At 32.0% G+C, this 13,426-nt stretch overlaps 1 protein-coding gene across 2 annotated transcripts; it reads right to left on the reverse strand.

The window, feature by feature from the left end:
* Positions 1-4,330: 4,330 nt before the first annotated feature.
* On the reverse strand, positions 4,331-7,519 carry LOC148206748 (protein SKU5 SIMILAR 14-like). 2 transcript variants are annotated; one of them, XM_088104666.1, is made up of 9 exons: positions 7,362-7,519; positions 7,081-7,232; positions 6,880-6,989; positions 6,326-6,596; positions 6,130-6,226; positions 5,669-6,014; positions 5,050-5,418; positions 4,865-4,943; positions 4,331-4,759 (listed from the first exon to the last, which is right to left on the reverse strand). In XM_088104666.1, exons 2-9 carry the CDS (start codon positions 7,225-7,227, stop codon positions 4,550-4,552), a joined length of 1,629 nt encoding a protein of 542 aa, XP_087960792.1. In that variant the 5' UTR covers positions 7,228-7,232; positions 7,362-7,519; the 3' UTR covers positions 4,331-4,549. The 2 variants fall into 2 exon arrangements, with proteins under 2 accessions (XP_087960792.1, XP_087960791.1); XM_088104665.1 differs by lacking the exon at positions 7,362-7,519 and having other exon boundaries at positions 7,081-7,346.
* Between the last annotated feature and the right edge of the window lie 5,907 nt (positions 7,520-13,426).

A 13,426-nucleotide genomic window follows, 5' to 3' on the forward strand; every position in this document is an offset into this window, starting at 1 on the left:
GAAAAGAGATCTATGTGGATCGACCCATTGCTTCTAACTACTTAGCATATCAACAAAAACACAAATAATGTAGAAAGTGTGGCATTAGTTGCAACATCAGTACAAAGTTGACGACCAATTTTTTCAAATAAAAATAGTTTAAAATAAAAACTTGACATGGATCAAAATTAATGTTTGTTTCTGTTATATTTTGTGATATAACATAAAAGGGAATTACGTCTTTCGATATATACTGCGAACTCTCGACCTCCTAATAATATAGTGAAAAATGTTTTCAATAAAAAAATTGATAAAAGGAAAGGAAAAAAAGTTGGAGGAGAAATTAGCAAAATTGAGAGCGGGAACAGTGAAGGTCACTAAACTTCAATACCACAGATTGTTCCTGCACTATTTTATATTCAATTTATCATTGATATAAAACGGCATCCGTTTCACCACCTCATACCCAATTTTTTAATTGATTATATTCAACGAATGTGCTACATCCATTGACGAATGTGACCACGTCCGCTTAAGTATTTCTTTTAGTTTTTTAAATATTATTGTGAGACCCTAAATAATTAACTCTGAAATACATGTCAAATCACAATCAATTTCACTGCTGAGTCACCTAGCTGCTTTCATTAAAGCACCGCGCCACACACTAGGATTCATTAAAAACGCACTAAACGCTGCATGCACGAGCGCCACTTGTCACTTTGGAAGATTCTGAAGTCAGAGTGAGTGGGCAGGTGTCGGCTTGGGAGACGTTCATCCTAACGAACTTGGATTGAACAAAATGATTTTTCGAAAAACCCTTCCACTCACCTGCATCACTCATCTTCTTCCTCAGAACCTAACCTTTCATTTTCTCCAGCCTCTCTCTAAAAACATCCAACTTCTCTCTACTGTAAATCTCACGCCTCTCCTCCAATCACATTTCAGAACCGTAGGAACGTTCTCGGAGACGCTGACGTTATTTTGGACCGAACAGACTTAGGATCTAAGCTGGTAAGTCCTCTCCTCCAGTTGTTCGTCCATTTGGTTTCTTGCGAAATCAGATTCTGGGTTCATGCATGGGTGAAATCTGAGTTATGATTTATTCTGATGTATAGATTAAGTGGAAGTCAGTAAGTGGACTTGGAGTAGAACACTGTTAGAGGACGTACCATACCCTACTTTAGGACGTTTCGCATATTGATCCGGGTAAGGGAAGCTTATATGTTTAATTTATACTTGTATGATTATATGAAGGCATTATATGGGTTGTCTGTATGAAATATATGTATATGTGCTATTCTGGATCTGCATGAACGAACCCTGTTGTGCTGTTTGAATATGTCTTCTGTTGGTTGAAATGCATGTTGAATTGGATTCGTATGAAAGGTGTATGACTATAGTATAGTTGGATTTATTATTGTAATGAAATCTGTATAGTATGTAAATTAATGTGGATATGAATTTATAAAGTATGAATCGTATGAAAAATGTTAAAGTTAAGAAAGTTGGAAAATCTGGATATGATAAACTCTCCCTATGATAAATTACGTTCGTCAATCGTACGGTCTTATACCGTTCGGTTTTTCCCTGAAAAAGACGTAGAGTAGAATTCTTTCATTTGGGAAGAATTCGGTTTGAGAACGAGCGTCCCCAATTAAATGTCTGAGCGTTCGTTTCAGCTCAACTGTATATAAATACATTACACTTTAAAATAGGTAACGTTCGGTCTTATACCGAACGTTCGTTCTAAACAATGCTCGGTCTTAAACCAAGCGTTCGTCCTAAATAGCGCTTGGTGTTAAATCAAGCGTTCGTCCTAAAGAGCGCTCGGACTTATTCTAAGCGTTCGTCATGATTGATTCTTGGTCATCTACCTAAGGGTTCGTTTTAATGAGGTGTTCGGTCTTAGATTGAACGCTCGTCCTTATCTTTGATTCCTTAACGAATGTAAATAGCGTTCGTTCAAATATTACAGTATTCATCCTCTTACGTTCGTTCAAATACTGGCATCGTTTCTTTATATATAAAATTTTACAAAGAAAATTCTAAGTATTATTGACCATACTTGGTACATTGAATCTGGTCCAAGATCTTCTTTATTATGAAAATTTTCTAAGTATCATTATGCCTTCAATGGAGTCACTTCATTTAAGTGACCAAACAGAGAGTCACGGTCGTCCATCCAGTACTTTATTTGGACGTTCGTCCTTAATTCTTCAAAGGACTGAACGTTCGTCCTTCTATTCTCTTAAAGTTAAAGATGAGAATGATGATAAATTATAAGATATTAACATGTGAACACTATATTGAGTGATTCTACGAGTATGGGATTTGAACGAGCGTTCCATGGAGGAACGTCTCTTATATATATATTTGAATATTAAATTTGGTAAAGTATGACTGTGGATGAGCTACGCCAGGCTTGGTCCATCCTGATATTCCGTGACACTCATCTTCACGTAGAGGAGAGTAGTTCATGTGTGGGAATGGCAGGAGGTCCTTAGTCCATAAGTTAACATGGGCGACGTAAGAACGGACTAACCTCGAGTGACAGCTGATTAGGTATATCCCGGCTACTACATCACTCGGGTGCGAGGACGCCTGTAGCTACACGGTTTCATACAGTCCGGACGGTCGTCTTATATATATATATATTTATACAATGTTATATGATGTTATATGTTAAACTATGTGATTGTGTGGAATGGTATGTTCACTGTATGTGTTGATGTATATCTTAAATTATATAAGCTTACCCTTTCGTTTTTCCTTGTGTTGTCTACTGTCTATGTACGTTCGTCCTGTCTTGCAATGATCATCCATGTGGATGTGAGCAGAAGGCGAGGCCACTCTGGAAGACGTTATTGAAGAAGAGAATTTGGTCGAAGTGGAAGTAAAAGCTGAGCCTTAGAACGCTCGTTATGTTAGAATTGTAAATGTTAGATTTTATTTTTTGACGTTCGGTTAAATATTTTGTAAAACCGTTCGTTCTAGACTTTCCTTATTTCCGTTTCGTAAGTGGTATTTTCTGTATATAAGCCATTCGGCTTTGAAACCTTGATCCATTATTGTAAAGACTGCACTGTTTTACTGTTTTAATGTAATTAATCTTGATTATGGTAATTACTGTATTTTGGGATGTTACAATTATATTTTAATTAATTTATAAATTACTTTAATTTTTTATTTTTTTATAACATATTACGAAAATTAATTTTATTTTATTTAATTAAATAATTATTATTAATTTAATTAAATAATATTTATATATTAATTTAAAATATATAAATTAATAAACTAAAAAAGAAAAAAACCTACGATGTGGTCACATTCGTTTCATTTATAATATTTATATATTATAATAATTTATTAAATAATAATATATAAATTAAAGTAATAATAATTATTTTATTAAATAAAATAAAATTAATTTATATAATTATAGAATAAATTTAAAATAAAACTAAATAATATTTATAGATTAATTTAAAATATATAAATTAATAAACTAAGAAAAAAAACTACGATGACCACATGCGGCACATCCGTTTAATAATAATATAAAAATATTATAATAATTAATTAAATAATAATATATAAATTAATCTAATAATAATTATTTTATTAAATGAAATAAAATTAATTTTATATAATTATATAAAAAGTTTAAGAAAATTAAATAATATTTATATATTAATTTAAAATATAATAAATTAATAAACTAAAAAAAATAAAAAATACATCTGTTTACTTAATAATATAAAAAATATTAAATTAATAAACGAAAAACTAAAAAAAAACTTGATCGGATGTGACATATCATTAATGGATTTGACATATCTGTTAACGGATGTGACATACCGTTGAATTATTTTTTCTTCAACGAATATCGACATCTGTTGAAGAAAAAATATGAGGGTGTAAGATATTTTAAAATATAAATGATAGTTTTAAAATTTTTAAAAAATGTGGTGGTGCAAGGAGCCATGTAGAGTGGTGTAGGGAGTAACCCTCTTGCAACACTGCATATCCCATTCTCAACATTTTCTTCGGCCCAATAATCCTAGGGTTTCCATTTGCCACTTTTATCTAAATTTATTTATTCCTCATTGTAATAAAATTATGTACCTCAAAACATTGTATTTTAGTTCATTTATTATTTTAAAACTTGTCGAATCAGTTTATTTAACAAGTAATCAATTTAATAAAAATATTTTTATTACCATCACATTCATATTTTATGTCTTAAAGTTACATGTCTGTTTATATCTATTTAAAAAACCTAGATGTGTTCATGTTTATTAAACTGAATTGATGAATATTTGATACTTTAAGAATTCTGTACATAGTGGAATGGAAAAGGAATTATTTATATAACTTTATGAGTTTAAATTTTCATTACGAAAGAGAACACTACTAAATTAATGGTTATTACCATGAACTAAGAAACTAATCGGTAAAATTCATATACGAGAATGAGCAGTGAAAGTTTGATAAAAGATATAATTGGTAGTCAAACCCTCATGACTAGAAAAGGACAACATAAGATTAACGGGTGAAGATTGTGATACTAGGGATCGTTGTTATGTCCGACAGCTTTGCCACAAAGCAACACATTGTTGGGAATATCATATTCATTATGAAGGCTGCGTTCAGAAGTCCAAACCCTGAGATATAACTGTTGCCCAAGATACTGCCTTTCCCACATTGCAGACCTCAGATTCCACATTCCTTGGTTGTCCAACGACACCAATATGCTTGTCCAACCCTTTGGATACACCTACATTAAATCACCATCTCATAACATCAGAAAATATCTAAGTACCTATTTTTAAGAGGCCTTTTCGTTCACTCATAAATAAAACTATACACTTGTTTATGTTACCTGTGCAGTGTGTCTGGTCAGGGCATCAACTAGATTATAGGTTCTTCTCTTGGCTGGCGTCCACTGACCAAAGCCATAACTGTCATTGTTGCAACCAACACCATTAATTAATACTTTTCCTTAAGCTAATTCTAAGTAAAGATGATTGCTTCTACAATACTAAAAAAAGATTCAAGCTGACATACCCCACCACCCAGAAGTCATAACCATCAAGATGCCAAGATTGCATGGTGTTTTCGTTGTTCTGAAAAACGACCTCAATGAAGTCGTGGAGAGAAGTTGGCACTACGGAGGTTGCTACGGATAAGGGAGTGTTATCAGAAGGAAGGCTTTGGAGTGAGCCAACACTGTAGATTCCGGGAATGTTGAAGTAATCAGCAAGCTTGAGAGGGGTGTCAGGGTTAACGTAGGAAACCCTGTTCACAGTATACCGCAGTTTTCCATTTATCAAAGAAGCTGAATTGGACAATACAATTGTCTTTGTAGGAGTTATTTTTCCGTAATGGTACGACCCTTGTGGGTTAGGCCTAGCAGCATTTGCTGTCAGATTCCATCTGCACCAGCAATTAACATTTTAGCAGATACAAAAAAGAGTTAATAATAGTACATGCATGATTGCTATGGAGAGTTTAACTTTATTGTATACGATAATTTTACCGATTATTGCAGCAATAATGATTATATGTAACATAACTTGTAATTAGTTATTAGTATGAAAACCTTTTGTACCATGGATGTGTAGAAATTAAATTCAAGCAACTAAAACTATAGGCTTGTTGATTTTGGTTAGAGGTTTATATCAACCTGTAAGTTCTGGCTTGCTTCACAGACCAGTGATATTGGTGAATGGGGGGACTAGGCAGGGGTCCCGAAGCTGGGGAATTAGAGTTTGAATAATGTAAGACTGCCGTTGCTGTGAAAATTTTTCTGGAAAATCTTGTTGATGCAACAATGTAGTAGTCCTTTGGAGGCTGATTTAAGGTTACCAACACAGTAGCTGATTGCCCAACGTGCACATCAAGAGTGTCGTATACGTTCTGGACAATGTGTGATCCTTCGATCTCAACTAGCTTCAGGGTATGACCCTGAATTCTGAAGTTTATTGATGTTGACATGCCCACGTTTGAGATCCTAAACATGTAGGTCTTTCCTGAAATTAAAGGCTAAAGCGTGAATAGTGTTTGGAGATACAATTTTGACAAAGTTGAAATTAATCACTTGGAATCTGCATAAGGTTGAACCGTATTCTTTTTGAAAAGACTGACCCTGGTCACCATTTACGGTAGTATGAGCCTGGCCATTGATAAGAAGACCATCGGGAAAGGCAAGAGATTTTCCAGAATCCAAAGTCTCCCTTAATGCCTGCAAATATCAAAAAACAAAACGTTGAGAATGTAAGGTGGCAAATTTGCAAGGAAGCACAACGCATGAGAATAATGCAAAGGCACAAGTTGAAGATACCTTGTGGTTGGTCTTGTACCAATCACCGATGAGTAAAGTGAAATCTCCATCAGGGTACGGATAAGGAACTGGGATGACAGATCTGTGGTAGACATTGAGTCCTCCAAATCCTCCAGCTGCTTTATGCAGTGAAGTTGATGGAAAGTATGTGAAGGTTCCAATCTGATCCTTGGCCTGAAACTTGTACGTGTAATTTGAGTTTGGAGAAACAGGGCAGTTGGTTCCCAAGACCCCATCTTGCCATGAGTTTTTCCTTTGTTTGATGCCATTCCTGTTTTACAACAACAATGTCATCCCATTTTCTCAAACAAAATGCCTAAACAAGCATGCTACCAAGTTCAGCATTTCTGTCAGATGTCTCAGGAAACTTGGAACCTCTTGTTATTCTTTCTAGAATTGACTAAAACATTGTAATTTGTCTAAATTTATTTTAACAATGCATTTCTTGTAGCTAAAAATTTTACACATCTAGTTGATGAAATGAAAATATCACTTCATTCAAAATTCAGTTACAGTATGAACGAGACATGAAAAAACAGAAAAAGGAAACTCACCATGTAAGTAGAAATGGTTCATCCAACTTGTTGACAAGGTTGAGCACAACATTGTCATTGGTTACCAAATCCAATTGAGGACCCGGAAACTGACCATTGATCAGAATGACCTTGGAAATTCAAGAACTAAAACTTTAGACTCGGCTTCAACCAGATTATCCAAACATATCTTAATCAATGAAAGCATCTTATATTACCCACCTGCTGAGGACTACCTAGGGGAGAAAGAGTTCCATATGTCACGGTCCACGTGTAATATTTATACGAATCTTCTCCTTGTACAAGACACACACTCAGCAGAGCCAGAACAACACCACGCAACAGATGGAGCAAACAAGTGCTTCCCATTGCGTCTGTCCACAAACAGAACATCATATGACAACAGAAAAGAACACTTATGTTTCACTCAAGAGTAGGAAGAAAATAATGAAAGAAACAAGGAACTAAACATGAAGCATCACTTTCGAGTTATTGAAAAGTACCACTTCTGTTGTTTTCTCTTCAACAGTGAAACTCAGTAAGGCTTGGAGGCTTAGCTCTGCAGAGGCCATTTATTACATGTGATATATTTATATCTATATAGAAGGAACATTGGTAACATAATATAATTAAAAAATGGGATCGTGTTTGGTGTTAAGGTAACAAATTCATCATCCATTTTCTGCGGTGTTAACGCGGTTCCATAAGTTGAAGTTCCTTCAGGCTAAAGCTATACTGTGCGAATTTTATATATGTAAATTATAATATACAATTCTTAATTCTGACAGAAAAACATACATCATTATTAAAGTGAAACGAGCTTTATTTGGGCACCACTAGCATTTTTTTGACCAATGGCCTCCTGAAATTTCGCCACTGATCATATCAATTTTGTTTTGCTTTTCAGTTGCAGATGTAGCATTCTCACCATTTCAATTAAATGATTGTTCCGGGTTTAGCGAATGATATATTTTGATATTTAAAGAGAGTTTTTTTGTAGTTGAAGTTCTTTAATTTTCAAACTGCGGCTTAAAAATAAAGTGATTTTTGTGTATAGTAGATATGCAAATTGTTGAATTGCTTTTACACTTCACCTACTGACCCATACGCCAATAAAGAGGAAGACTAATTCCTTGTGAAAGGGTACCATACTCTCACCGATCAAGGCTATTTTTTTTATTTCTTTGAGTTATTTGATAGTTGCATTTATCGTAGTTCATAATTGTTCCATGTGAAGTTCATATGTCTCCAGAGGGGTTTGCTCATCCAAAAAATAAAAGGGACAGATGGGTTTAAGTGCAATGTAAAAAAAATAAAAATCATATTTTAACCCATATTTTTTACGACACAGTCTATTGATTGTTTTAAAATTAATTTTCAATTATTTTTTTATTATTGACGGGGGAGTTATTTTTTCCAGCGTAGTTTCGAACATTTGAAATGCATTTGGTACAGGGTGAACTTTCATTGTAAAAAACCTAGCAGTGATGCCTTGTAGCTTCACTTGTTTGAGTATGTCTTCTGTTTCCCTGCTCGCATTATGGCTCCATTGTTTTGTTATGGGTTTCTTGCCTTGGTAGGGGAGTTCGTTGTTGTCGTTCAGTCCATTGTTTGAATGTGGGTTTGTTTCGTTGGTTAGATTGTGTTCGTACTTATATTTTTCGTTATATAAATTTTGTAATTATTTTTTCATCATATTATTTTTAAGTAATGTATGTAAAGAAAAAAAAAATTAAGACTAAAATTCAGGCATATATGTTTAAAATACATTTTATAACTTAAATAAGTGTCTTCCTTTGTGGAGGTGCTTATCAATGCTCTTTAACCCATTTCATTTACGCATTTTACTTATATATTTTTAATCTCATGCACATTTATTTGCAAAATAACACTAATATAAAATTATTTAAATTAATAATACTATTAAGTGAATATGAGTTGCTATAAGTACCCTAATATTTCTTCTTACATGTTTTCCCCTTAACCTAATGAATTAGATTAATAGATAATAAATAATGATGAAAAATAATTCTTAACAATTATTGAGACGAGTTGGTCTAAACTAATAGTCTATATGGGTAGGTCTAACCAAGATTGTCTAATTAGTCCTGGCAAAAATTTAATAAAAATTTGGAAAAATTCAACTAAGTTAGCCACAACAGGAATTTGGCCGAGTTGACTTAGACAAAAATTCAATTGAATTCTATTAAGTCAAATCCAACCAAAATTTGGCCGAATTCGATGGAGTTTATCGTTATCTAAATTTGATCTCATTCTTAGTTAAAGGTTGAGAAAAACTCAATTAGATCATGATCGTGGGTCGAAGGTCGAGATTAGTTAATCCTGTTAAAATTGAAGGTCGACATGAGACAATCTAACTGAAGTTTGAAACAAACATATTTAAATTAAAAGTTAAGATGGATTGCTATAAACTAAAAATCTAATAATATATTTTAAAAGTTAATATTTTTTTCATATTTAAAAGAAAAATCCATGATAAACTCATTCAAATGACTTTTATAGATTTCTTTTACCATTTAAAATTTTTCAGCTTTTTAACCTTGTGGGATTTTTTTTATCCAAATTCATGTGAATCATAACCCAGCCCTTTAGAATGGACCAAAATTGACGGCTCTAGTTTTATCTTTGAGAAATGAATACATTTTAATTTGTAATCTTACAGTAAAGTATTGAAAACAAACTGTTGGTTTTATTTTTATTGATCCAGATCTTACAATTAATTATTATTATTTATGTCTGTTATCGTTAATTTTTAAAAGTTAACGATGTACTTTCAAATTCTATAGATTCATTAAAACTTAAGCTACAAACTTTAATTATGGAAATTCCTCTTCAGAAGATCTTAAAAATAATTATATTTCTACAAACTCTTATAGCTTTTTAAAATTATAATATAATATACCTTTAAAGGTGAATATTTCTCAATACGAACATTCATTATTTTGTAGAGGTTATAATATCTTTTGTCAGACCAATTTTCAAGTTAGAAGAATTTGTTGATAAAATTATTATTTTATAATCAATCAGGAGGTATTCCTCTCACTGGATTCGTCTATTTTTAGAGTAATGTAGTATCTCCTCTCCTTAAGGCTAGAATCGCATAACATAATTAAGAAATTCAAACATCAAACCACGCGTATTAAGAAGTTTTAGTATGCCTTAGAGGGGAACAGTCAATCAAAAGTTGACTCTTTCAATTTTAGAGTACTACACGACATGAAAATAAGAAAAAAAAGATAAATGAAAATAATTAATATGATATATAAGTATATATAACTTTACCTATCTTTTCTATTATGTTAATAGTGTTGCTAAAATCAATATTATAACATGATGACTATCACAAGCCTAAGTAGTAATTCTTTTTCTCGAGACTTAAAGTATTAACGACTCAAACTTAATATTAGTTATTAAGATAAAATATTTGTGTCAATGAATTCTTACGCTTGATGCTCGTAGGATATGTGTATGGTAAAAAGAAAAGAAATAAAAAAAATAGAAAAAGAAAGGTATAACTTGGTGAAAATTAAAATATTTGATAAAAATAAAAGAAAAAGAAAATTTTATCATACTATTTTTTAGTAAATCGTACTATACTTTTTTTCTTGGTAAACAATTAAGCAATTTTTTTTCATTTATTTTAGAATTTTTCTTTGTATTTTCATAAAGTAATAATAAGGTGACATATATTTATATTCATTTAACATATATTGCATTAATAAAATATCATAAAAATTAAATTTTTATATATTTTTAAAGAAAACAAAATAAAATAAAAATATATAATATTACATAAATATAAAAGATTTATGTATGTAAAAATATCCTTCTGGTTTTCATATTATAAATATGTGAAAGAATGAAGAAGAAAAGAGGAAAAAAAAATAGTGAGGATAAAGAAAAGTTGTATATTAAATAGAGCATGTAGTAGCACATGAGGTGTAGGAATTCGGTAGTACAATAAGAAAAACACATGGAAAGCGTCATTTGCGGTGAAAACGACAGCCTAACGAGGGTGGGTAGAATGGAAGATAATTAATTAGCTTTTTCACTATTGAGTGACAGTGAGGACGAGGAATGCATATGTTTCTTTTGTCCTTCTTTCTATGGTGAGTTTAGGAATAGCAGAATATTCTAGAACTTAGGTTATTTCGTAAATTTATATGAAAAATTAAAACTATTTTAAATTCAAAATTTTAGGAGTCAATAAATTCGTATTCTTTCTATTTATATCTTATTCACTTATTTAACGTATTTAAGTTCCTACAACATAAATACATAAATAAAATAGAAGGCCATACATTATTTGTGTTCACTTTTTGTCATTGTGGGAAATTTTATTATAAATTTAAGTTTCACACTGCTCAGTAGAGTTGTCAAAACGGGTAATCAGACCCAACCCAACCCGACCCACATTTTTTTTCACCATCTTCTTCTCAGATTTTTATAACATGTTACTTTGGTCGATCAAATTGAAACATTAATAATTGGACCAATTGATATAAAAAAAATGAAACAAAAGAAATATATTATTATATATATTCTAAGCTATCAAGGATAAAATTTTGCCAATTTAGTTTAATGTGACATACACAATCGTTTGATCAAGAAACTACATATAGCCGTTAACAAAAATATATAGCACAAGATAAAACTGTTATACTTGTAGATATGTTTAAAAACAACATAAAACAAATGATATATTCCTGAATTATCCAATTTATAATATTATCCATCTATAAAATTAGAATCTTGAATGGATAAATCCACAGTATTATGCTCTTAGGGTTTTATTTGTGCATTTTGAATAATTAATTTAATTAATTTGATTTTAATAAAAAAAATAGAATTTGAATAATTAATTTAATTAATTTAATTTCATTAAAAAAAATAGGTGGGTTGGTGAGCCAACCCGACCCACCACGAGTTTAACTCGTGTGAGCCGGGTTCTTAGTGAGCCGGGTCAAAATTAGCTCGCATCAAAATTTTTGCATTTTTTTCCAACCCAACCCGGCTCAAACTCGTGATGAGCCAAGTTGGCTCACGGGTTTCAACCCATGTTAACGACACTACTACTTAGACATAAAAAAATAAAAAATTAAAAAAAAACACATAAATTTATTATCTTAAAATGTTAAATTAGAGATAATATTAATTATTAGTGTTATATTTTTTTAATAAGTCTTTTATAAAAAAATTCATCAATGATACTAAAACTTTGTCTTCATAATGGTTTAAATGGGATAAAATATAAATGAAAAATTTTAAATATAAAGATTCTTTATATAAAAAGTATTAAGACCAACTTTCTGGTATAAATTATTTGCTTAAGGGCATGTTTTCTAGAAATTTGAAAAATAAAGAGAACAAAACATGATGACAGATCCTAAACACATGCATGGTTGAGGGGGTTCCGACGTACGTACTTTGATTCTGTGACCAAAATGCTGAATTCAAAGGAAATACATAAAATACGAATACTTATTTGATATGCATTTATTAAAAGGAAAACGTTTCTTTAATAATATATTTTGTCAACATTTTGACAACTTCACGTGACATTGTTTCATTGGTTGGTTTTAAAAGGATTTTTTAAAAAAGTAAAATTTGTTTAGAAGGACAATTTTAAAAAGAATTTGGATAGAAACTCTTTTTGGCGGTTTTTTTTTTCAGATTCATTCTTTTTCGTAACTTGGTTTTCTCAACTCTCTCTCCACCATTGAAGCTTTCATCTCTCTCCACCATTGAAACATCTATCTCTCTCCACCGTTTCGGTCTTCTTCATTCCTTGCTTTTCTTCATTCTCTGTCCACCATTGAAATGTTGTTTCTCTCTCCCCTTTGAGTTTGAGTTCGACTCTTCTTACTTCGTTTCTTAGGTCATTTGGTCATTGTCGAGGATTTCGTCTCCCTCTTTACCCATTTCCCTTTTTTTGATGGTGTGATCGTGGGCTCGTTGGCAGTGTATATCCCTCATTCTGGAATTTTGTTGATTTTGGCGTGCATTGTCGTTGGCGGCATTTCCGTGGTTGTGTAAGTCTTTGGCTTTTGTCTCCCATTGTGGTTGGCGGTATTTCTCCCAAGGTTTGGGCTTTTTCGCATACACCGTCGAGATTGGTGTCACCGAGGTTTGGGCTTTTTCGCACACACCATTGATTCATTACCAAACTTCACATTACAAGTTGTGGAAACCATCAACTATGACCAACAAGGGTCCTTCATTCATAAAATCTTAAAAACACACTCATAACAAACAAAAAAACAATCATGGGGAGTGCAGTTGCCACACCTGGGTAGCACAGATAAACTTTCAGTACAAAACTGCAAATTTAACCTAATAATCGATTACAGCCTTTCTGTAAGCGATTACAAGTGCATGTCTCCAGTGTGTATGGTGTAGGACCTTACCTGCGTTGCTAAGACCACCCAGGATGGGTCTTCCCTACACAGAAGACTTACCAAACTTCACACTACAAGTTGTGGAAACCATCAACCATGACCAACAAGGGTCCTCCATTGACAATATCTTACAAAGACACTCATAACAA

The sequence above is a fragment of the Vigna umbellata genome, chromosome 1 (genome assembly GCF_029865625.1).
Source record: "Vigna umbellata cultivar VRB3 chromosome 1, Vumbellata_1.0, whole genome shotgun sequence".
Taxonomy (NCBI): Eukaryota; Viridiplantae; Streptophyta; class Magnoliopsida; order Fabales; family Fabaceae; genus Vigna; species Vigna umbellata.